The 26,982-nt window shown below is 38.5% G+C and overlaps 1 protein-coding gene across 1 annotated transcript in view; it reads left to right on the top strand.

Annotated features, from left to right (window-relative positions):
* The first annotated feature begins 783 nt into the window (after positions 1-783).
* NOX3 (NADPH oxidase 3) overlaps positions 784-26,982 on the top strand; it is a 38,644-nt gene continuing 12,445 nt past the window's right edge. Inside the window, exons 1-9 of the mRNA XM_071742442.1 lie at positions 784-792; positions 994-1,104; positions 2,909-2,993; positions 11,341-11,486; positions 13,673-13,854; positions 16,325-16,454; positions 19,562-19,654; positions 21,102-21,355; positions 24,875-25,037. Of these exons, the coding sequence (XP_071598543.1) occupies positions 784-792; positions 994-1,104; positions 2,909-2,993; positions 11,341-11,486; positions 13,673-13,854; positions 16,325-16,454; positions 19,562-19,654; positions 21,102-21,355; positions 24,875-25,037 (1,173 nt within the window). The remainder of the gene's footprint in view (positions 793-993; positions 1,105-2,908; positions 2,994-11,340; positions 11,487-13,672; positions 13,855-16,324; positions 16,455-19,561; positions 19,655-21,101; positions 21,356-24,874; positions 25,038-26,982) is intronic.

Here is a 26,982-nt window from a genome sequence, read left to right as displayed (position 1 = left end):
TGAATGAAAAACTCTCAGTGCTGTTATTAGTGAGTATTTTTAGCATTTTAAAAAATCTAATTGGATATATATAAATATTTTAAGCTTGTTTAAAAGACATTTTATGGTTTGCTTACAGTAATACTCCCAAGCTTAATGTAAAACTTGCTATAAAATATTCAGCATCCTTTTTATAACTAGTCTTAAAAGCGATTTAAAGTCTCACTGTTTTATTTTTAATTATTTTTAAGTCTATGTGCTTTAGTGATCAGATAAAGGGAACAGGGGTTTGCAATTATAATTCAAACTATATTCTGAATTCTTTTCAGAGGCTTTGGTGAACTGAGCTTGGGGGGCACAGAAAGGAATTTCCTCACCTTCTAGCTCCCTCCATTTCTGGAATTGTTTCATTTTAGCTGTTACTGCCTTTTTAGAGTCCAAGTTAGGACCTGTGTTTAAGATCAAGTTTACCACCACACAGTAAATGTCATCTATATCCTCTTCTGGGAATGTGGAGATGGATCTGTAATTTTGCATTTGGTAAAAGATAGACTCATTCCAGCAGGTATTTGTGATTTCTATCTGTGATCCAAAACTGAATTGCACACTGATTTTGAAGTATTCCTCAGATACTTTAGAAACTACAACCATAACCAGTTTTATCTGTATTTAAAAATATCATAAGTATCACTAATCTGTAGGCTGTCTGCTTTGTAGCTGGTATGGCTGGGGCTGAATTTCTATTTGTTTATTGATACCTTCCACTGGTATGAAGATGAAGATGCTTACATTTATACACGGATTATGCTGGGAGTAAGTATGAGTTTAATTGTTGAAGAGCTCCACAAGAATAATATATTAATAGTCTGATTTTATTTACATCCTTCATAATAATATTTTTTATGCTTAAACAGTAATTTTCCCACTTAAGAATATTATGTTAATATAACGTGGTTTCTTCTGGTCTTCCTATACCAACCTTGTAATTTCATTTTTGTACTGTTATATGTACAGTCAACCCTGGCTTGGGCAAGAGCTTCTGCAACATGCCTTAATTTTAACTGCATGCTAATCCTGTTACCAGTCAGTAGAAACCTTATTTCATTCTTAAGAGGAGCAAGCATTGTAAGTACCATTTCTCAAATAACCATGTTATCCTTCCTTTTTTAATTTCCCTAGTTCAGCAGTATTATCCACATCAAATATTTTCCAAGGAATTTTAATTTTTGACAGAGAATTCTGTACACCATTGCCTAGTTATTACCATTTAAATTGTCAGCATTCTGAGGAGACTGAAGAGAAACAAATGGCTTGTTTAACACAGTGCTGTAAAAGCAACACTGATTTTGGCAGTCGCTGCAGAGCATGGTGTCAGGAAGCGAAAAGCGAGGAGTTACAAAAAGCAGATGTAATAATGCAGCTTGGCCAAATGGAGAAAATACCTACCCATTATGTGTATCCTGTGTAGCTGCTAAGTGAAAATTGGAGAGAGAAAAGGTACAGATAGAAAAAGGTACAGATACGATACAGATAGGTATCGTAACGATAATAAGGAACACATTTAAACTCTTCTGTCTGAGTGGCCACCCTTCAGGTCTACCTTGCAAACGTGTTTTTGCAATGAAGTGGTCAGCTGCTCAAAGGCACTCACATTAACCTTGGCACCATGCATAGCAAGTACTTAAGGTTTTAGCTCTATTGGCTATAGATCCAACTTGCAGTACATTATTAGTCAGAGCAACTCCAATACAACATGTTTGGGTAAAAAAATCACTGATCACTTCATGATTCCAAGAACAACAGAAATTTAGGAATTGTAACATTATTTTATTGTAAGCTGGTTCTTGTTTCAGTTCTGCCTTTTTTTTCTTCTGAGTTAGAGTTATAATTTCAGAAGTCTTTACTCTGGAATCAGCAATGTTTCATAACTGACTCTAGGAGCTGAGCATTTAAGAAAAGAGTCTTGTTAGACTTCTGAATCAGTTTGCAAATAAACATAAAATATTTGCATGTGTACTTTGATACTGAGTAAGAACTGGGACAACTGGAAATTTTCTTACAGATAATCAGTGTTTTGCTCTTCTGGACAGCATTCTGCTCTTGAGGAGCGTGGTAAAGAGCAACTTCACTGGCTCCAGGATTGTCAGCACAGGGCTGGATCCATTGGCTCTCTGAGCACATGCTGTATCTTAGCCTTGCACCCCACGGTGCCTCAGACTTGTGGAAGATTTGTTAGCTGGGAAAAAACACGGGTAAATGCCATGTTCTTTGGCATGGTGCTTTACCAGGTCAAGTGAGCAATCCAGACACCCAGAATACCATTCAGAGACTGTATTAGATTGGCGAGGGCTGACTGGGTCCCAACAGAGCACGTCAGGTTTGGCTGATGTCTGCCTGCCCCAGTCCCAGGCTGGTTCTGTGCAGAGACACCCAGCTGGCCATGAGCACACCACCAACCAGCACTCCCAGTAATGGGAGGAGGGCTCAGCAACATATAAGCATGCAGCCACCTGAGGTCCAGACAGCCTCAGCCTCCTGGGGCTTGTGTTTCATTTCCTTGCAAGCTGACTTTGCTTGCAAGCCCTTCAGCTGTGTTCATTTAACTAAGCCTAAGCTTGCAAAGCAGGGGTGGCCCAGCCTGATGTCCTTATCCCAGCAAATTAGGTAATCACTAGCCCAGATAAGCCACTCACAAGTCACAGCTTTTATCAACCCTGGTTTTGCATAGGCTGACTAGCTTAAGAAATCTGGGAACATCACTGTGCAGAAAACAGTTCCCCGAGCACTGAAGTTAAGGTTAACCCAAGACTTCCACTGAATTCCTTCAATGTTCCATTTTTAAATGTACTGAACTCCTCTCTCCTCTTTAAAATGTGAACTGTAAATGGTAATAGGAATGATATAAAACAAGGTCTGCTTTTTCACCAAGTGCTGTGGAGGAGCACTGAGGAGACAGCTTGACAAAAGCATCGCCTTTCACAAGATGGTTGCCTATGGAATAGCTGTAAATGCAAGTAAGCTGTACTACTTTTTTTTTTCTTCTTTGCTTCTGAACTGCTTTGAATATCAGAGTGATTCTGCCTAATGCTCTAATCCCCATCAGCTCTGAGATGTGCTATTTTTGTGCTATAATTTAGCAACTGCAGCTTTACATAGGTGTAGGAGTCCTATTTGATTAACCATTTGTAATCTTATTTGCTTGAGAAAAGTTTGACTGTTAAGTCAATAAACTTTCAACCTGGATAGTAACTACTAGTTGCCATATAGTTAATGTGACCAATTTGCGTGCTCTTATCATTTAGTGTAAAGAACATTCATCAAATCCCTGAGAGGAGATGTTTGTGGAGATGATACAGTATTACAGACTGATTTTCAAAGGAAAAGGAGCTTATAAGTCACATTGCTCAACTGTCCACCATTACACCTACTTCAATAATTTTACAATCAGATAACAAGTTTAATCTGAATTTGAGACAGGCACCTGTCTCAAAAACCTTAAATTCTTAATTAATTTTTTTTAGTAGGTGATGAGTAGAGGGAACTAAGGGCTCCCTTGGTGAAAAAATGCCCTTTGAGATCAAAGGTTACCTGCTCTGTTGATCCTAGTGATTTACTGAGCTACAAGTGTTCAATAATCTGGCTGGAAAGAAGACACAGTATCTTTCTGTTGCCCAGCCATTAAAGGACCTGAAGAAGACTGAAGTTTGTAGAAATTCAGAGGACATGAGGGCAACCTAAGATAGTGTGGGGAATAGGGATGTGCAAGTAAGGAAGAACAAAAAGCATTATGAGGAAGGGCATAAGCACATAAGATGGAGAGATACCTAGGGCAGACTGTTCTCTTAGAAAACATGAAGGAGCCACAGGAGTTAATCAGGGTTATATACAAGCATAAGACATTTCAGGGTAACAGTTCTAACCCCAGGCTGTCAGGGTTAACCCTGGTTCCAATATTTGTTTCAGCCTACATGAGGGAGCCACTTTTGCTTGTATAGGCTGTTAATGTCCCCATGCAGTGAGACAAGAATATGAAGTTAGAATTGCTATCAGGAATCAATGGCTTAAATTTGTCCTTTGTATGTAGTACTAAAGAATTAAGAAGGGAAGACTGGGGGATGACAGCCTACGTCTTATAGTGTATTATGATGATTTATTTATTTTTCATGTCCGTTCATTTATCAGAGTTCAGTTTCAGTGTAAGGTAGATTGCTACAGAATGCAACATTACTTCTTTAATTAAATAATCAACCAACTTTTGCTGGGTGTAAAATTTGTCATGCTCCAAAAAGATAGCAAATCTGAGAAGTCAAAACTTTTGGTTTAGGATTTTACATTCACATAAAAGTGTTTGCTAGTGCATTAAGGTGGACAGAATGGGAATTGCAAGTCTATCAGAAAAGTGATTACTTTATGCCTTCAGTAATTTGAAGGAAAAAGACACAGAAGCTAATATGCAATGACACAAAGCACCATTATTTAATTCTGTCACTCTCCAGGGAGAGACTGAGGATTTACTGTTAGGTTGTTATTTGGGTTGTTTTGTGAGTTTTGGTTGGGTTTTTTTCAGAAAATTACACAGAAAAATAGTTGATGAAATATTTGAGGAAGGAGGCAAAATACAGGGAAGTATAATGAAGAAAACAAATGATGAACTCATGCTTCCCTAACAGACAAGTGAGAAACAACTCTCATATCTGGGAGAGCACTACATCACTGTACAGACAGCCTTGGGTAAAGAATGGCCAGAAAGAAATTCTGTTGCCTGAAATTAAATTTCAAATTCATAAAAAAATTACAACTACAGCACATACTGTCACAGAAAGGCAACATCTCACAGTCAAGATGTACCCACAAGTGTATTGAGTCTGTTTATAAAATCTAACAGTGTTAAAATGATGTGTAAACAAATGGCATTACCCTCTCAACTGACACATTATTTATCCAAGTTCTATCTATATTGCCTTTTATTACACAAAAGCACAGTCAACTCCTATTATTCTATTGAAATTTAGTAATTCTTATTTTAATGAATGCTCTGCCCTGTATAATCAATAGCCTAAATGTGGCAGCCAGAAGATAAACGAATTTGTCCATCAGATCAGTAAGCTTAGCCTCACCATATGAACTTGTAGACTCCTTTATTATTAGCATAGCATTCATTCATCTCAGTTTGCCAGGTGGTCTTACTTCAGCATACTTAATAGCGTGCTAAAAATAGTCAGTGCAACATTAGTATTGTCTGGCTTTTAGCAGGCAGCCAGATCAGCTGAGGTACGTGTGGCCTTGGAAAAAGTACGTCTGTACCTTTAATTTTTCATCAGCTCTGATACAAATTCAAGAGCCTGCTTTAATTGGTCAGGTCATAAAGGAATATAATTAGAGACTCGTGGAAGAGGGAAGTGGCAGGAAAGCGAGAGAGTAAACAATGCTATCTATAATCAAGGGCATCATTGAAAATTCAGTAAAGGGAATTCTGCTTCGTTTGGCTTCCTGTGTTCTGCAGGCCTGTCTGTGATAAGGGCTGTCTGGGAGTTATTCATCCCATAATAAATCTTCCTTATAGACCTGTAACTCTCCTAGAATAAAATCATAGTTTCATGTGCTCTCAGTTTGATCAGTGCAAATCATTCTATGCTTTCTAATGCAAAAGAGACTGTTCAGATGAGAGGTGGCTGTCTGAAACCTGGAGATATCTGCAGGAGATAGTAAATAACATTGTGTACAACTTGTCTCCCAAACTGTATTGTTTTCCCCCTCAGGAGAAAGTACATTCGTTTTCTGAAGTGGGGAGTATTGAGAGGGAAAAGGATGTTTTTTTTAATTTAGTCTTTGAATTATGATACTAATGAAACTTAAGTAATTAAGGGAAAGCAGAGGAAGGACAGTGAAGTTCTTTGTAGTCAGGCTGTTTGAAATGGTAGTTGCTGCTGCTTAAAAATTCCAGTAGTGCAGTTTTCTTTAAAAGCATGTAAATTGCAGACAGAAATACAAAGATGCCAGGTGTGTTTGGCTTCTGACAAGCACTGAAAAAATCTCTAGCTAAAAAAACTTGAAAACCTTTCAGTTCACAACCACATTCTGGTAGCGGTGGCTATGTGAAGGGTTTTGCTGACTGGAGTAACATTTTTTTGTGTAAATGACAAAGTTTTCAAGGAAGCAGATATTTATGTTCAACAGAAGCTTAGCTGCTAACTCAGTGTTGTACTTGCAGAAATTACAGACAAAAGAATTTCATGAAACTGCATTTTTTTCAGTCAGATTGGTCAAATTCAGACAGTGCAAATTTTATGAAATGCAAATCAAATGAAAGATTCAAAGGTTCCAGCCACGATAAGAAAACAGTCCAAGTCATGTTTTCCTTTGATGATTATGACCATATTAAGCAAAAAAGCCACCCCAATGCATGTGTGTGGTCATCACTGTTGCAATTTTCACATAATTTTCACTTTTTTAGTCCACAAAGACAGCAGAAAGCTAGATTAAGGATTCTGTGTAACTAGAAATGGCAGAAGGGAGTAGGTAGCAAAGGAACCTGGACCTGGCTGGGGACAGAATTCCCTGTGCCTGGGTTAGCTGCTTGCAGAGCCACTTCCTTCACTGTGGGCAGCAATGCCAGGATTTGACCCTTTGATTTTCTTATGATGGGTTGGTTAACCAAAACATTTAACTGCTAGCAGCAAGCTCTGATTTGATTATTGTCCTGTAGAGGCATGCACAAAGAGAGTGAAATCTTGTTCTCAGATAAACACATGCAGTTTTTGCTTAGTTCAATGAGAGTTGTGCATGCTTCACTGAAGGCACAATTGGCTGAATAAGAGCAGCTAAATTGACCAGACTTTCAAGATAATTTAATTACATCTTTCTCTTTAAGAATACGTACAGTAAACACCATGCTCTAATAGCAAACCCTTCCCTCCCTTTTTCCAATAAAACCTTTTATTTGATCTCAGAGGTGGACTAGATAGTGCATCTCTGGGTCAAATACAAATTAATGAATGTTAACAACTTCAGAGATTCCATATGTTATTACAAACAACAGTCAAAATCTTTAAGTCTTCATGCACAGTTATAAAAAAGAGCTTTGTTTAAAAGGTTGCATGATTTATTCTGTTTGGTCATGCAGAATGAGGGAAAAAAATTGAACAGAATATCATGAGGTACACTATCTTAAACCTTGCATTCAGGGTCAACTTTCTGGGTGATGCCGGGGGGGGGGGGGAAAGACAATAAACAAACAAACTGTTGTCAGCTCAGATTTCCAAAATCTGCATATTATTTTGGAATTGCTTAGTAAATTCTATACACTGCAGATGCAAAGGACCTTAAAAAAATGCACTTTAGGGAAGTAAAATATTATAGCTACTGGCAATGCATCCAGTAGCAGACTTTTTAGTCTGCTACTACTATTGTACATTAAATGAACCACACTGAAAATGGAATTAGATCTTTGCATTACTTGTACCATCCAGCTATAATTCACTTTTAGATGGCATAATTTTTTTTCTTGCAGCACAAACACAAAAAAAAAACCAAAAAAAAAAAAAACCAAAAAACCCAAACCACCACCAGAAGCATTAATCTAATAACACCCTAGGCAATATTTAAGATCATGGGAGACTCAAGTAAACCAACATGTTCAGTACATCATTAGTCTGAATGTTAATATTTTCCAGTGTACCATTATACTTTGAACATTAAAAGCTACCACAGAATAGCTTTCAGAAAACAACTTCTGTTCTTTTGGAAGTGTTCTACACCTGTAATATCCTCTCTCTGTTACGTGAAAGCTGAAGGGAATCTTCAGCTTCCCCAAAGGGAAAATACGGTAAAACCCAGAGAAGAGGGCATGATGATGTTTCTTTTGACAGTAACACAGTGAAGCAGAACAATATGCAGATGGAAAAAACAACATCTTTTAATAGCTGGAAGAAAAATCATACTAGGTTAAGTTGCAGAAAGCAGGTTTCTTCTACGGAAAATTGCAGTATGATTACCCTTCATTAAATCTTAGGCTTAAGACTTTCTTGGGGTGCTCTGTCAATTCCACCCATAGTTGGGTTTTTTTCTGTTTAAGGTTGCAAATATCCTGTAAGGAAATATGGACCTCTGCCTGGAAGAAAATAACACCTCATTTCATCCTCCACACTTGGCATATACCAGATAGCACTAAGTTTCCTGTCACCACAGACATGGCTGGAATTTGTACAAATCAAGTACATTCCTGCCCTTTGCAGGAAGTGCAAGATTTCATAGCCTTCCAAACAACAGAAATGTCATTGTATCGCATGAAGTTTTCACAATCTGCAATATCACTTTTTAAAAAGTCTCTGTTTTGAAGGTGAAAGAGAGAAAATGTGTTATGCTTTGAACACAGATTACCTCCAGTCAATGTTGCTATTTTAAGTGAGCAAAGGTATTCCAAAACCTGCAGTTTAAATGTTACAGGGAATCCTAGGTAAAACACTATGGATCATAACTGTGTGAAACTGATGTGGTCCCAAGGCTATTGGTGATATTACAAAGAGCATCCTGTAGGTATAGAGGACAAGACACCCAGGTGCCATTACTGCTTGTACTAGCAGATACCATGATATAACTGCTCAGCAGTAGTCCACTCAGAGTTTCATTGACAGGGCTTTCCATTCTTTGAAAGTTTTCTCCCATCTTTCCCTTAGTCCAGTACTAGGCTGCAAGCAGCCTGTAACTCTACAACCTACCGCAGACAGAAGTCTGTTATCCCATACTCCAGTCACCCCAGTGAGCTCTTTCAGATGTCAGAGAAATCAGGTCCTCATCAAGGAATGACTTGGTTACCTTCCAGCTGGATCTGATAACATCTTTAACAGGCCAAAACATCTGTTCTGAAAGGAGCCCCTTGTAAGAACAGTTTCCCCCCTTCCCACTGAGCACATAAAAGTGCTGTTACACTTAAATACATAGACAGTGTTTATATACTGCTTATACACCAGTTGTATGCTGAGGAACAGATTGCCACAGCCCCCACACAGCTGCCACTTAAACCCTGAAGCTCAGAGCCTCTCAGGCTTTTGGGTTTTGACAGTTTGAATCCACACAGCTCACTCACTGCTTGGTTCTTGTGCAGCCTTCTTTCCAGCACCCTGGTGCTGCCAAGATGCTGGGAGCACCCTTTCACACACAGGCACTGGGGAGCATCTCCTGCCTGATGCTAGCCAGGTTGTTTTACTTGCAGCACCTGATCCATAAGAACATGCTGGGTCACTGAGTCCAATACAGTGTGATGCTCACAGTCCCATCATCTATGCTATTTCATAAAATGACCAACCTTCAGCTGAAAGCTGCTTAGATTGCCTGATCCCATTATCCCGTTTATTGAAAGGTTACTTTAGAGGCTCATTCCTTTGATGGCTTGAATCTGTCTTCTAATTTCCAGGCTCATTTTATCTCTGTGCAATTCATACCCATTTGGATTCAGTCTCCATCCTGCAGAAGCCAGCTTGTATAAATAATTTATTATTAATTGGGCCAAAGATTCAGAAAAAAATGGGAACTTGATTTGCAGTTTAGGTGTTCAGGATATTCACTTGGGATGCCTGTGTCAATAAATATTTGATTATTTTTATTAAGGGTCTCATCAGGAGACAGCTCACGAGAGAATGACCAGTTAGCCCAGTGTGTGATTTGGTTTAAAGCCCTACTTTAAATTTAACGTAACAAGGATTTTAAAACAGGTCTTCCATCTCCCAGGAAGTACTAAGCATGGAGTAACAAAATGAAGAAAGTGTCGGGGAGGGCTGGGGGCAGTCCCTAATGCTTTGAATGAAGTACAGCCTGGAAGTACATCTACTGCTCTGAAGGATCACATCAGAACAGAGTGAAAATATCCTCTATTCAGCCTGGACATGCAGAATAGCCTACAACTGGGGGAAGAGTGCAACCTTCTACCTTTTTTGCACTGACTTCTTCCATGACCAGTATTCTACTTTAACTCACGTTGCTTGGCCACAGATCTCTCTGCAGAGAGACTCGAGCCCTGTATGGGGACTGAGGAAGCTGACTAAGTGGGCAGGCATCTAAAAGACTTGAAAATACCTAAGTCCTAAAAGACTCCACAATACTGAAGTCCTTATGCATTTAATCCAGTGTTTTCATCCATTATTATACTGTGACTAACACGGTAAGACATTATTTTGCGGCACCTAATTCCAATTTTAAAAAGGGGGAAAAAGAAAAAGGACAGATGAAAGAGGGAATAAGAAAGAAGGGAGGAGAGAAAAAAATTAAAAAAACAAAAAACAAAAAAACCCAAAAAAAGAATCTTCTTTTGAGACAAAGAGAGGCAGATTATATTGGTTTTACTACAAATACTGCCTTTACAAAGGTTTTTCTAAATGGTCATGTACAGGAACAGATAAACACTGAAGAAGAGATGATAATGGGAAGCTAATTATAAAAACCAGAAATAGCATATCCAAATAGCTCTACTGTAAATGTATAATTGTTTTTCATTGTCATTTTTTTCATCCTTTGGCATTTAATATTTTTCATTAATTACAACTTTCCTGTAATGGATTTGAGAATCTCTCATTTTGAAAACTGAAACTCAGCACTAGCATGATTATAACTTATCTATGTTAGCCAATAATAAAACAAAGTCCTTCTTTTTTTCCTCTTTTGAAATTAGCATCTTTCCACTCCAGAAAAGAATTACAAGAGAGTTCTTACTTCACTCTGAGGCATTTTTCTAAACTGACCATTTAATATACTTCTTGGGAGCTGGCCAGAAGTAGAGGTGATATATGACGCTATGGGCAAACCATATCTAAAACTGTGATTCAGACTTCTCCTTTAAAATCATAGTTCCTGTGGTTTCCCCATGCATGAAGTGATGCTGTAGCTAGTGGTACATAGGGGATAGATTTTGGATACGTTTCTTAAATATCCCTGGTGCAAGATGCAAAATGGTCTATGCCTGAACTAGACAAATTTGTGTCCTGCATAGACATCCTAGTATATTAATTAAAAAGCAGGGATTTTGAACAGTTTGCATGATTTTGAAAAACTTAAAACACCTTTATATTATCTCTCAAGAACCTCTCCTTTGATGACACTGAAGACTGCAGGGTACTTGGCTGTAAACATGGGAGGTGATCTTGGAGCTGTTCCTCTCCTTCCTCCTGTTGCCTCAAACATGAAGCAGTTGCTTCATATTAGACATGTATTTGATAAAAAGTTCCTCTTGTTGTCAGCCTAACCCATGCAAATCTCTCAGTGTAAGCTGAAGCTTTTCCAATAGTTCATAATATGCTTAACGAAGTTATTTCTGGCATTGTGAACACATCTGAGTGTCTGTAATTTCACACCATTCTTTCTCTCATGCAGCCATCCATATCGTTGCCCACTTGATCAACATTGAGCGGTATCATACCAGCCAGTCAAAAGAAGCTGGGGAGTTACAAAATAAACTTTCTAGCCTTGGCAAGAGCCCAAATGAAAGCTACTTGAACCCAATCAGGACCTATGAAACGGTAAGCTGTCACTTTTTGGTTTTCCTCATCTAGAAAGTTTTCCTCTGTGGCTTCTATTGTCGGTAAAACTGTATTTCAAAGCCTTTTAACCAGAGTGAGAAGGTGCTGCCAAAGGTTAACCTCAATTTCAGCTGAAAAGACTTACTCAGAGCTGCAATTTTCAGGTTACTAAGCTCAAAGAAATGTCTACAGTTTTTTAATTAGTTTGTCAGGAGACAGCTATGGGGGCAGGGAGGCTAAGGAGTGTGGTGAATAGTACACAATGAAATGAACCTGAAAAGAAATTTTTAAAAAATTATGTGGAACCACTACCAATATGTGGAACAAACACAGTGCTTTTTTTTCCAGAAAGGAAAAAACTGAATCAAAACAGTAACATCATAGAACATTTCTTTCACAACTGCTATTTGTCTCTCCCCATGGTTGCACATTATCTTCCCAATCTGGGGGTTGATTCTGCCCTGAAGTGTGGCAGCTGTGGCAAGAGCATGTGCAAAACTACCCAGTCTTGCTGCACAGAGAAGGCAGTGCACTGGGAAGCTCGTGCTGGCATATGCTTTTCAGAGCCAAGTAGGACTATGGGTATGTCAGCCCTGCAAACAAATGGTGCTGCTTGCTTGGGGAAAAAAAGCAACTGTGTCTTATGTTCGTTTCCTCAGCTTCTTCATAATAACACTATAAGCTCTTTCTGATGAAATAAAAATAGACTCTTTGTCCAATGCATGTCTGCAAAACAAGTTAATCAGGTTTTTTTTTTTCCTCTTATTCATCACAGAGATGTTATCTCTTTGCTTACAGAATGGTTTTAGGTAGGAAGGCACCTTAAAAATCATCTAGTTAAAGATCATCTGCAGTAGCAATGTACTAAGTGCCTTTGACATTTTTCCTTCTTTCCTTTCAACATTTAAACTAGCCACTGTAGTGGAAATGTTCAAAAATATCACCTAGATCAATCCTGTTAATACGTAGTAGGATCTGAACACACTCTTCACAGGCACCAATTTGAAAATATACTACGTGCTGTCAAGTGTGAACATTGAAAGAATGTTTTTACTGTAAAGAGTAACTGTAAAAATGGCATTGTAGAATTTTGTCACCTCTAGGATTTCCATATCAAATGAGTGCACTTTACAATATAGGGTTTTTTTCTCCTTGTGTATTAGGCTGTACTTGGGCCCCAGAAGGCGTGCTGAGCTCTTTCATTCCTGTGCATCAGCACTAGGAAAACAGATATATATTCTTTGCAGGCCAAATGGGGACTTCATTTCCACTCTGCTGGCATTGAATCTCGTTCTCTGTGTGAGATTTTTACTGCTGTTCTTCATGATATGCACATTATGACAGAGATCAGCATCTGACTTTTGTGTTCAAAATACATCTTCATTCTCACTTCAGTTTATTTTGGTGGGTTTAGACAGATGTAACAGACCTGTGCTGATGTCTGTGAGTCATGAACAAGAAGGAACATACTCTATTCTAGAATATTAATGTTTCATCACTGACAAGCATAAAAATATAAATAAAAGTATGACTTTCAAAAAATAAACCCAAGTATTATCCAATGTATCTCCAGGTAAATGCAAGAAACAGTTAAACAGGACATGCTATATAGGTAAATGAGAGCATACCTTTTTTATACACCACTTCAGAGCTGCTAAAACCCTACCAACTTTGAAGTAAAATAACCACAAAAAGAGTCCCACTCCTTTGTGGTTGCAGGTGTCTTGGCACCATGTTTTATTACCCTCACATGAAAAAGCTTGTATCTAGTGCTGCTTTGCTTATTACATCTCCAGGTTTAATCTTCTTGTTTCTCTAATAATTTTCCTCTTTTTTTCTGAGGCACTTTGACATAAGCAAAATAGATAAAAGTGGTAATGAGAATGTCTAATTTCTTCCTTTCAATCCCTGAAACAAAGAAGTGGCAGCAAAAATTTACATATCTGTCTGGGATAGGCTTGAGGGGGACTAGAGTACATGCTTGAATTTCCATTCTCTTCTGTGGTAAAATGGAAGTTTGCCTTGCCTCCATGTCTTGGTCTGGTTTTGTCCCTATGTTGAAAATATATTGCAGATTTTGGCTTCATATGTAATAGCAGCACCAGTAACAATAGCAAGAGAAGTAGTAATAAAAACAACAATTTTAACAACAATAACTACTAATACTAATGATGGATTTATTCTAGAACACAACTGGAGAGTTACTAACCACCATAGCGGGAGTAACTGGAGTTGTGATAACTGTGGCTTTAATTCTGATTGTGACTTCATCCACTGAGCTCATCAGAAGGTCATGCTATGAGGTCTTCTGGTATACTCATCACCTCTTTGTGGTTTTCTTCATTGGTTTAATTATCCATGGCATGGGGTAAGTGTCTGCATAAACTACATGGGTTATATGCTCACAGTTTGAGCTGAAACATGATTCAGACCAATTTCTTTTCTTCGTTTTTTTCTATTAACAAACCACTGGGACTTTTGCTTAGAGACAGACTGCAAAATGAAAGCATATTGAAATTTTAAAATACCACTTTTTTGAGGACTAAAAGTATGTTTTAGTTTTTTCAACCACTCTTTTACCATATTATAACCTGTGCCTCTTCAATACATCAGTCTGAATGAACTTTTGATCCTGGGAACTGGATGCATTACAGTTGCAGAATCAAACCTTTGCGGGTTCAAATTAAGGGACAGATACTGTGCCTACAGCTCTTGTTAAGGAGGTTTGTGAGAGCTGGTACAAGCTTTCAGTATGTCAGCCACTTCATAGTGGATGTCCTAGTGCCATTCTTCTCTGCCTCTATAAAAATAAAGTGATTTTGAAGTTCTTTCTCTGGGGGGAAAAGAACCCCTAATATCTTCATCACAGAGAAATACTGTGCAGTGGCAGTAGGCACTGTATTACAAACCAGGTTTAAATTACTATGGTAACTAACAATTCAGGTTTATGACAAGCTCAGTTGGGTGGCTTTTACAGAAAGAGATAACTGCCAGGTCACTGATTATCTCCCTGTTCCTCAGCCCAAGAGGAAGGTCCATCCTGTTGGTAAACGGCTCTGATTCTTTCACTTAGTTCGGATAGGGAGTGCAGTTGTGAGCTAAATCTCATTGCCCCCCCTCACCTCCTAGGGCTGGCTCATGCCATGGCACATTCCCTGGCCTGCATAACAGGGAGTGGTTGGGGGATGAAACTACACTGACAAGAAGTTATCTCTGTCTTCCAAGCACAAGCAAGTGATCCATTCAGAAGACCAACCAGACCTACTCCTAGGTCACCCTCGAATGTGCAGTGTCCTCAACAAAGACTGCTTTGCTCCACAGACATTTTCCTGCTGACTTTTCAATAAATCTTTTCAGGTCTAAGGACATAGTCACTTGGTGTTTCCATAATACACTTGTTATGTCTGTTTTGTAAAGCATTCACATGGGGTAGCCCACCAATAAAGCACGTGCAGACCACTACCCTTGGACTCAGAAGCTTCCTAGCCCTGGCAGTGTGTGCATGTGCCATGTTCCTTGGAGCTACGTGGTGTCACCACAGGGCAGGGAACAGACCAGTTTTTGTTGTGTTTTGCTTTTCTCACCTCTTTCCTTGCAATCTGAGAGCTGCCACATTTATTTTGGCTTTGAATGTTCCTGAAACTGCCCCAGTTAATCACTCCCAAGTTTCAGAGTCATGTCTGTAAACAAATGTTATAAACTGTATCCAGGCCTGATTAAAACAGTCCACTCCCCTCTCTCTCTGGCAAATCTTTTAGCATCCAGTTTCAAACAACTAGAATGATGCCTTTATTCCTTCAGCTTTCTACGATCCCTCTACCTAGTTAGCTGATTGTCACTCCTCAGCAGGTCTTCACTGAAAAGAGGACACTTATTTAGTCAGCCCTTTCAATAGCATTTGCACCGCTCGCTCCTGGCTGGGAGTGTCCTGCCAGAAAGCAGCTCCCTCTGCCCCAGCATGTCCCGGTCTCTCCCCCACTGATGGAAAGGACTCAGAAGCTAAGGTTTCATCCACTTCCCATCTCTTCTCTCTTCCTAAGTGACTCCACAGAACTGGCTCAAGCCTGTCTTCTGTCTATCTGAACGGATGGCAGCTGATGACACTGCCATATGAAAGGAGGCAGTACTTCTTATCTTCCTATATCCTGTTAGACTAATGGGCAGTACAGGCTGATGTTGTAAAACCAAAGTACAGAATGGAGAATTCACAGAAGCAATATTAAAAAAACAGGGGTTTCCCATAAAAATCTTCCTTCACTACCCATAATAAACACCAGCTGAAATCCATTTAAACAGAACAGTCGGTACTGATATGTTTGGGAAAATTCACATCATTAACATTCTCAGAAGTAAAGAAGCTAGAATTTAATATGTTTAGAGAGTACACATCTAATTACAGTCCTCCAACTTTATTTGCAGCTTTTAAAAATGCATTTAGAAAGCAGCAATGGAAAGAGAAGGTCTGTCGCTATTAAATTTTATTATTTTTCTAAACAATACCAGATGCTCATATACAGAGGAGGTCAACATTATCTGCTCCAAAGGATTTGGAAATCATTCTGATTTTGCCACAAATAGCAAAATGTATACTTTCTACACAAGGACTGCCCACACTTCAGCTGCACTGTCGTATACCAAAACTGTAAAAAACTTTTTGCATTTGGTCAAAAAGTCATGAGGAAAAGGTAAGCTGAACAAGAGAGCAGAACAGATTTAAAATGGACAGTTCCTGAACTTTCAGTTATCTCCAAATTTGCATTAGATTACTACTGCAAAACCTACAGATGCACAGAAACCTTGCAGAGAAGCATATCACTGATGAGCATTTTTGTTTTAAGTCAGCTTGTCCGAGGTCAGACACCTCAGAGTCTGCTGCTTCACAATGCCACTTACTGTAAAGATCACTACTGGGAATGGGAGAACACTACTCAATGCCCCATGCCACAGTTTTCCGGCAACAAACCTGTGGTAAGAGCAATGTTTGTCTTCTGTTTTTAACTTAACATCCTTCCTTGGGAGGCCAAATGTCTTGGAGAGGAGGGGCTGGCGAGTATGCTAGTGACTGGTACTTAGCATCATCTTTAGAGAGTAGTTTCCCATATCTGTTCTATGATCTCTCCCTGTGCCTTAAGATAGTGATCCTGACCTTCTCTATAGGCACTATAGACAGGTACAGATGAAGGGTGATGTATAAATTTTTGGTTTCATTAACAATAATTTTTCTTTCTGGAAGATGCTTTAGTTAGGCAACACTCCTGTTGAAGGGTATGGATTTCATAATTATGTTCTATTTAAATCTCTTGTGCACATTTATTTTTGATTATTCAGTATCACCAATATCCTTGATGTGTTCAAACCCAGTCTCCAAGCGAAAACCTTATGAGGGTAGAGATACAGAAAATACAAAGGAATAGTAAAGCTAGAGATGCAAATTAGTATTATTATTTTAACTAATAGTACTTTAATATGGATAGTCTAAATACCTAGGGAGAGTAAGTTGGAGATATAATTATGTCCTTGCTTTGGGGCACATGTTTCATATTGTCCAGCCTTGATGTTTTAAGTTAGGTAAAAAGGAAAGAATTTGAAACAATGAATTATGAAAGGAATAGGCGAAAAGCAGGAGAAATGTCCCACGGTAGGGTGGTTTTGCTGCAACAAGATTGCAAATCCACAGGGGGTAATTAAGTAGCAGACTTGTACAGTATGTCAGATATGTCTAGCATCCAAACAAAATCATTTAACATTTACAGCTCAAGATTTAGCTTGCTCATATGCAAGTTTTTGTTCTTTCTTAAATAAAAAAAAAAAAAAAAGAAAAGCGTACAAAAGGAAATCCTAAAGTAAAGAAGAAAAATTAGCATTCAGTGTCTTGTAGCTCCTTTAATGGCTGACATAGATTTTTCTTAAACTAAACTATTGTTAGCTGCTATCCAGCCTGCATAGTAATGAGAAAATGAATGCCTCTAAAAATTTCAGCTACAACATTGCCATAAAAATCAATACATGGCTATGCACCATGAATACAGACACAGGCTTGCTTCCAACAGCATGTCTTGACATTCATTATCGTAAAGCTAACTGGAGAGAACATCCACTTCTCTGTGTTAAACCTATTTTGCCACATTTTCTGCATACCCAAGGCCATGCCTGCAAAGTCACATTACTTTAAATGAATTGTGATGATGCCATACGTCAGATAGATCATCTGTAAGAACAATGCCTTGCTGGATGGGTAATGTGCTACAATGTGATACCTGCTAGACACTGCACATAGTAAAAATGCGTTCAGAGGCTAAAAGCCTGTGATGAGGATTGTGCTGCACTGGCAGGGATGGGGGCAGATGGGACTGAAGGGAGGAAACACTTTCCACAGAGATGGGATAGTGTGAAGTGATATCAGAGTGCACATCCCACTGGCCACAGCTCCCAAAGGAGGCAAAAACCCTCTCAGTCATATCACATCTGCTCCTCTGCTCCATATTTCAGCAGGTAGGAGCCCAGTCTGGCTCCCACTGAGGACAATAAAGCACTTCTGTTGCAACTGGGGCATCCAGACTTGATCCACAAGGCATCTCCTGAGCCATCACTGCCCCACCTCAGTTCATTCTCATTGCAGGAGGAAACACCACTTGGGCAAGAATATCAACACCCTGATGAGCCAGCCAGGAGCCATGGTGCCTAGCAGCCCATGCCTCCTGGTGGGTGTCCTGTTGTCTCTACCCAGCCAAAAGATATTTTGGATTGAATGCTCCACTGCACTGGAGTGATTACACATTTGAAATCTCAGCTGAGCTCTCACGTAGGGTAGCCTGCGACCTTAGCATTCCTGTCACATGCTTTTATTTACTGGTAGCACAAATGGAAGGGAGGAAAAACAGGTCTCATCGTTATTGTAGCTTGATATATGCAAATATATTCAAGATGTGAAATTACCCACTGTGCAGAGACACCTGTAGTATTTAGGGACAATGGATGTGTTGAGTTTCTGCTTTAACAGAGAATCTTCTGGCTTATGCTGGCTTCTTCCCACTATTAAATCATGCATTTTTTTTTTAAATTTAATTTTCAAGACTTAACCTTGGGAAATTGCTGTTCCATCCTCTTAGCACTTTCTGAGGAAGCCACATAATTCTATGACTCGCTTCTCATAAAAGATACTTTATAACCCCTGTTACCCAGCTTGTGGAGAAAAGTCAATGTTTCAGCAAGTTACTCTGGAGATTTTAAAAGCTATGTGGTTGTGGAGTCTTCTGTTTGCTAGAATGAGCTGTATAATTAACAAAACTGGAAATAAGCCAGTACCTAATTTTTATTAAAAAAAAAAAAAAATTCTTTTAAATCATGAAGACTCAATTGCATCTAATTATCTTAGCTATCAGTGCAATTCAGTGAAATCATCAGCTAGTGTACTTGAATAGCCAAGTATCTTTGATTATTACAGTGGTCTGTACATACAATTAGCAAGTACAAGCACAGCAATCATCTGCAACGCTTAAAGGATGACCAGTTTAATATTCCTAGATCAAAAAACATATTTATTGATACAGAGCCAACTAATGGATTAAATGGAAATGTATCCCAGTGTCCTAATTGAAAATATGGGGCTTAATGTTTTCTCATGCAGCACCAGGGAACTCACAGCTGACAATAAGAGAATCTCCTATCTGACCCTTCTAGACTTTGAAGAGCAAAAAAGTAGTGAGGCTGTGGTGAATATTGTATAAATGTATGCACCTGTACATCTTCAGTTCCAATGACATCTATATGTAGCACCTAAATAGATTTTGCCTTTTATAAGAAACAGATTTAAAAGGACTCTTCTGGGCCAGAATACAGTTAGATATTAGCAGCATTTTGGAGCGCAACTGTGAAAGAGTCCCATATGTCTGTTCCACAAAAAAGCCAGAGCTGCTACAGTAGCAACAGAAACACTCTCTTGAAAAAGGCAAACCAAAAATTACAGAAGAGATATCGAATAATTTCATTTAACCTACCTCCTGGTTTAAACCAGAAATGCAAAATATTTTTGTAGACAGTCAAACAAATGATTTTTAATATGCAACTTTCTGCAGGCTTGGAAGTGGGTTTTAAGTCCCATGGTGTTGTACCTGTGTGAAAGAATTGTTAGATTTTGGAGATTTCGACAGGAGGTGGTCATTACTAAGGTATGTGACATAGATTGCACATATGTGTAGAAAAACAATTATGTCCGTGATTTTTTTATTCTTTTATAGGTAATTTCTCTGTATTATGACCTCAATTTTTACTCTTGGCTTCAGCAACTCTTCCATTGTTACAGTGGTTTCAGTCAAGTATTGATTTCATGTTTTGTATTTAATGCAATAGCAAGTACATAAGATTATTCCATATTATACCAAACTTGATTAATGAAGTACCAGACTTTACATCACAGTACAAACATTTGTGCAGAGTCTCTCTTTTTAGTAGGTTGAAACTATTTCCATTGCAGTCATTGTCAGTGACACCCTTAACTTCAGCAGGACAGGTTGTTATTTTTGTGTAGGCTACCCAGAAGAAGGAGACTCCCTTTTTACAAGGAGTCACATGAGAAGACAAGGGGTAGTGGGTGCAAGTTACTCCTGGGGAGATTCTGATTGGACATCAGAAGAAAATTGTTCATTATGTCAAAAATTGAACATTCGAATAATCTCCCCAGGGGAGAGGTGAATGCAACAACACTGGACACTTTTAAGACTTGGCTTTACAATGTGATGGGCCATATCTTCTAAACCATGTTCCTTCTTAGAAAGGTGGAACTAGGTGATCCTTGAGGTCCCTTTCAACATATCATATTCTATGATTTACTTTCACACCTGGAGGCTTCAAAGGAGATTAGCATAAGTAGTCAAAACTTCATTAGTAATGCTAACAGTAGTTCCCACTTGTAAATAGACCTGTGTGGCAAAAGCCTACTTAAGTCACAGCAGAATGGATGAGGAACTTTGCTCTGGGAGCAGCTGAGTCCAAATGTATCAAACTGGTGACCAGAAACAGGCTTCACTTGTATGAGGGGAGAAGCATGTTGATGGGCCTTGCTGCTGATTGCACTGAGTTGCTGTGGTCAGAGAATCTCAGTATACTACGGGTGAGGTATAAAACTGGATGCTTAACCGAGATTACTTCTTAATAAAAGTATATTAGATTTGAGCTCGCCGGGCATTTTGCTTCTTGCCAATTGAACAATAATCCCACAAAAGTTAATTGTGTTACATGAGGGTAAAACTGAGAAATTATTCCAGTTCATTGAGGAATACTTTTGCATAAACTCTACTAAGACAGAAAGTTGACAAATTGCTGAATCATTAAAGACTGTCCTCTGCCTCTTACACCTTCAAAGGAAACTGTACACATTACATGCCATACATGCTCTGAAGCACAGCGCTGCAACAACAACCAGTTGCAACATCTCTTGGCAGCATCAGGCAGTTTAGGACATAATCTACAAGACATTTAAAAATTGCTTCACATCTCAATTTGCATTAAATTGTGGTTGAACTCAAATAGAAATGGTTGCAGTCACGTGTAACCAAATGGAAACAGAAAGTTACTCTTCTGAAGGAAAATAAACCAGGTCCTTTTATTATTGTTTAGGTGGTGAAGCATTCCTCTGAAGTCCTTGAGCTTCACATGAAGAAACGTGGCTTTAAAATGGGACCTGGTCAATATATCTTTCTACAATGCCCATCTGTCTCACAACTGGAGTGGCACCCTTTCACCATCACCTCAGCTCCCGAGGAGGACTTCTTCAGTGTTCACATACGGGTTGCTGGGGACTGGACTGCAGCCCTCTTCAAGGCCTTTGGAGCAGAGGAAAAAGCTTTCAAGGAATTGTGGATCTTACCAAGGTTTAAAAACAAGCAATACATTTTAGAACTTTAATTCTACGTTTTAAACTAAATGTTAACATATTACATTTAATTAACTTTTGCGTGTTCTTTATGGCACAGTATTAGATCATAGTTCTGGATCCATAAATATGACATTTCACTAGAAATCCCACAAATAGACACAGTCATAAACTTAGGCCAACAGCTCCCAAGATAACAAGATGACTTTATCAGTGTCTATATTTCTGTTGTTATCATCTAAATCTCTAACATCTGTAACTACACCTAAAGATACCTATTTTGACAGGTAGAAATGAATTAAAATGACACTAGAAGCTATCTGCTAACTTTGAGCCTGCATGCTTATACTCTGATGGCACCCCTCACCTGCCATCCAAAATTCTGGCTTTCCCCAGACATTTTATTGCCTCAGAAACTTATGGCTGAACCTTTCTTCTTTCCAGCAGACTCCCTCAGTTCTCCAGTTTCCAAACCTTGCTCTACTTTAAAAAGTTCATTGGCATAAAATTTCTGTATCTGTGGCATCTTCATCCAAACAAAAAAATTGATGCTTCACTGTTGCAAGTCAGCAGGACTCCACTGAAGCTAAGGGAGCCATCCTGACTTAGACCAGATAAGCATACGGAATTCAAAGTAATGGATTCAACTCTGTAACTCCTTGCATCCACAGTGGAGATTTTCAACAGAAAGCCCAGCACAGGATCATTTCAGCTCTGGCAGAGTGTGTAGGGCCTTGGACCAAAGGGACTTTTTTCCCCGGGAGAATTGCCTTTGATGAGGTAGTTCTAGTAAAACTGAATGGCAAAAAGAGCTTTTAAAGCTACATTTATACAATTTAAAGGGGCTTGGATGCTAAAGAACATATGCCAAAAAAGCTTAGACAGCAGTGAGCTACAAAGGCATACCAGAAAGTGGGGGCAGAGAAGAAATTCTGGTCCAGTCACTGCATTATATCAGTTAATAAGAATTAGAAATGAAAGCTGTGCCTTTGTTAAAGGCAACTGGAATGAAGAGTATGCCATTTTAGCACAACTGGAGCAAAAATGGTCCCAAGTGATTGACAGCCAGAATAAAGAATGAAAAAGAGAAAAATATTATCAAACATTGGCTGGTCACAATACAGGGTTGAAATTAACAGCACTGTCATAGATAAAGACTCTCCTTTTTAATCTTGTTAGGGTGCCTAATGCCATCATTCGGTTGCTTTTGCAATACGTTGAAAAGAATATTTAAATAGTTAACCTAGCAATAAAGCAAAAACCAAGTCTTTCTCACAGGTTTCAATATCAAAAGATAAACACCAAATTGGTGGCTATATTAAAAAATAACATAAAGCGGGAACTGAGCAGAAGACAGAAGACATGAAAAAACTGAATGATATGGTAAGGCTCTAAAAATAAGATAAATATACTGTCATTAATAAAAGAAGACTAAAATAAAATGTACATGAATTTTTACTGGTAGCAAAGATAGTTAGTTGTGATTTCTTGCCAGTTTCATATACCATAGAATAGATTATTTCTGTGAAAATAATCAAGGTCTATATTATGCCTCCTCAAGATTTTTGCTCACTGAATTGCTGTTTTAGCACATTGTCCAAAAATCTAACACCTCTTTTTCAGGAGTACTACACAATCATGCTGATCAGCAAATGTTTAAATTCTAAAAATTATTCAGTGTTACCTTTAACAAAACTAAACACCTTTCCCACCTTCCCCAAAAATATAATGCTCTCTTCTAATGAAATTATGCAGATGGACACAAAGGATATGAACAATCCAAACCATAGCAAGAAACAGTCCATAGCCCTCTTTGCTGCTCCTCCCTTGACAAATAGAAATGTAACATTTTTTTGTCATTTTTTTTACTACCTTCCTTCCTCCACCCTCACTAGATCAAATGGATGGGTTGCAAGGTTCAGTTTCTTTTTCTCTCCTTTCTCCTCCCTACTTCTCTGAGTCTTAGTATTTGTCTGTCTTCTCTAGCAGTGCCTGAGTCATTTAAACCAATGACAAGATCTTTGCACCTGAGAATTTGGAACAGACTGAGAAGATGAATCTCTGTAAGGAATGACTCAGAAATAATTGATGCTCTCTTGTAGCACAGAGACAGGTTAAAGAATTTTTTGAAATTCCTTCTAGCTCAATTTTTTCTCTAATTTACTAATAAAAATGAGAATTGCTCCCAAGACCGCATTTAACTGCATAGAAAGCTTGCCTGTAAGCAGTTCTCTGGCAATTTATGTATATCCCTAAATTAACCACATTTTATAGGAAGTGTTAGGTGCTCAAAAAGCACAGCGGTGCTGAATAACAATACATTTTTTTTTTTAAGTCTGAGGGGTTTTTTTAATAGCTGAGGCCAGATTTGAAGAAGTTATCCCTGAACAGTAGTGTTATTTGCTACTGCACTTGAAGAGTACTTGGAATACTGAAATAAAAGTGGTAAATACAAAGCAAAGGGAAATGTTTGCTGTGACATGAAGTACTCTTTAAGAAAGCATCAGTAGGGTTTCAGACACATTGTGTCCCTGTATTTGTATGTGATGGTGATTGCCTTTCTTTTCCTGTTAAAACATTCCATTCTTCCTAAATCTGTCTATTTTTTGCAGTATTAAAGTTGTATTTTAGATGTGACTCATGAGATAAGGAGCACAAAATAATTAAAATTCTGGAGGAAGATAAAAACTTGTTTTTCCTAAGGACTTGGTGTTAGTGGAACCATCTTCCAGAGCACTTATATTATTTAAAGAAAGACTGGACAGAGCACTCCAAAGTACTCTCTGTATTGACATTCCATTTTGCTAGAGGAATTAATCTGATTATTTAATAATCTTTTTAATCTCTAATTTTGACTAAAAATAATATCTCAGAATCAGCAAAATAGATTAGAAGAGGTAGTGACATAAGCAAGGATTTCTCCTTATACATTTTGCCTTTGTCAGTACAGTATTATTGCCAAAATTGTATTCCTGAAATATGTTTTTTTCAGAAAAAGCTGAGAAAATAGTAGTTTTCTTGCATATGATGACCTCTTTCTTGCTTTCCCTTTTATTAGCTTAACACATATGGACAACTTTTCAAAAATATTGATATAATTTGCTCTTCTTTACTTTAATATATACAATATAGAAAATAAATCTCTAAAACAGGATGCATTTCAGTGATTCATAATTAAATATGCAAATTGCACAGCTAAATTTGGACATGCAATTATATGACTAATCACATTTCAGAAAGCCAGAAAATTGCAATTGCATGCTTAAATAGATGGCCAGGCCCCAAGCCCACATGGGTCCTCTTGTTCTCTCACTTCAGAAAAAAACTAGTTGCTTTGCTGTTAAATGGCACGCACTGAGAATTAAATGTATTTGTACGGGTAATTCGTGTGCCTGATGTGTCTTTTGTCTTTTATTTTAATAGAAGTTCAGTTTTGAAAATATGTGGCCCAGAAAATGTTAACATTTCCATCATTTTATACACTGCTGACCCTTGGCTAAATGTCTTGTTGCTGCAGGCTGGCTGTGGATGGACCGTACGGATCTGCAACCACAGGCGTCTTCCACTACCAAGTGAGCGTGTGCATTGCAGCAGGAATTGGAGTCACACCATTTGCCTCTATTTTAAAATCCATTTGGTACAAGTGTTGCAACCCTAGCACAGTACTGGCACTGCAGAAGGTAGGTGGCAAAGTTTATTGCTCCATCAAAAAAAAGTTCCACAAACGAACCTGTTTCGCCAGGTGAGGGAGGCAATTCAGAGCTTGAGACTCAGTTGGGTGCTTTAATTCATTCTCAGCAGCAGTCACTTGATTTCTAGGTGCTGCAGGAACTGGTGTGGTGTACGGTCTCCCTGATTTATTGTCATTCTCTGAGGAACAAAGTAGCCCTAGCTGCAGTGTTTTTAGGAAAAGATGAAGAATCAGATTCTCAATAGCAACTGAAGATAAACTGAGAAACTTCTTTATTGTGAGGGTGACAGAGCACTGGCACAGGCTGTCCAGAGAGGCTGTGGAGTCTCCTTCTCTGAGACTTTCAAAACCCACCTTGATGCCTTTCTCTGTGGCCAGGCCTAGGTGGTCCTGCTTTGGCAAAGGGGTTGGAGTAGGTGATCTCTAGAGGTCTCTTTCAACCCCAATTCTCAATGATTCTATAATAAATGTGGAATGCCTACATAGCTAGACAGATAGAGAGCTAGAAGAAAAATTTGTCCTCTTTCCTACCAAAAATAAATACTGCAAGGTCATCGCAGAGAGAAGTGAAGGGTGATGCTTACTCCCTGTCCAGCTGCAGGCTTTGTGAGGGTCCTTCATGCTGCATGTCTTGGTCCAGAACGCTGCATTTGGTGGCTGTTAGCTGCTTTTCTCACCTTGCAAAGTCAGGATATTAGCTTGCATAGAAAGAATAACAAAAAGTCTTTTGAGCTTTAGATGAGATGCGTATATCAAAATACATATTACTGCCTCAAACCATTTTTACTATTTTGTTGAAAAATATATTGGAGTCTGCAAGACATAGGTGATATCAATTAAGTTAACATACCCTTAATCTGCTGACCTGTGATACTTCTGCTAAGGACATGTTGAGGCAGCATGGGGGGAGCATATGTGAAGAAGAGATGATGGGTGAATGGATGAGACATAAGAAAGCAACAGGGGAAAAAAAATCAGCATTAAACATTCTATTCCTTTTCTGCTGTGGCAAGTGGTAGCTTGTGGGTTTTATGGCTTCCTTTAGCTCATTTTCCAATGTAAAAGCTGAATCAGGAACTGTTCAACATTTCATGTTTGAGGACAAATGTTCAACTGGCATTGGAGTGGATAGATCTCTGAGAGGGTCAGCTGATTGCAGGACTAAGGGGTTGATCTTTTTAAATGAAAGAGTGTTAAAATTGCTATCTTAATGACAAGCTGCCACTGAAAAAGCGTCTGGGATTTTAGTAACTGAGGAGTTGAGGACTGGTTCAAATTGCCAGGGGGGATCTTTCAGGCAGAAAAAGCACTGAGAAAGGAGGGAAATAAAAATGAAAATATGTGCTTGGTGTGAAAGGAAGTGTATTTTCAAACACTATGATTGTATCAGAATGATCAGGTCTTTTCCACTCTAAGGAGAGCTCTATACTTGTATATACATGCTATAGACGTATATTATGTATATTCAATAGGTATACAAGTAAAATTTTTAATATTGTCATAGCTGTAGTTATCTGAAAGGGAAAAGAACAGAATTGAACTATGTGTTGAAAGCATAGTATATGTTCATCCGTAGTTTAGGATGAATCTCATGTAAATGTGCCCGCAAAGATTAATTTGTGGTGCATTCTAACATTATTCTCTGCTATAGAGATCAGTCTTCGAGATCAGTCTTTTTTAATTCCTGTGAAATACAAAATGTCATAATTTCTGTATGTCCTTCCTCTGTATCTTGGTTTCCTTGTTGGTGCAGTGGGTATAGTGATGCTTGTTTTTCGCAGGTGTTAAGAAATTAAACTTCATCAGTACTTGTAAAATATTTTGAAAGCCTGGATTAAAGGTCCTGGGGAAGTTCACAGCCTTACTTAAAAAATTTAGCAGTCTTCTTAGTGAGAAAGATTAATCTCAGGGTAGCTGCACATTTTTTTTCCATT

The sequence above is a fragment of the Heliangelus exortis genome, chromosome 3, assembly GCF_036169615.1.
Source record: "Heliangelus exortis chromosome 3, bHelExo1.hap1, whole genome shotgun sequence".
Taxonomy (NCBI): Eukaryota; Metazoa; Chordata; class Aves; order Apodiformes; family Trochilidae; genus Heliangelus; species Heliangelus exortis.
The sequence above is the reverse complement of the archived record's forward strand: the minus strand, read 5'-3'. Positions and strand labels throughout refer to the sequence as shown.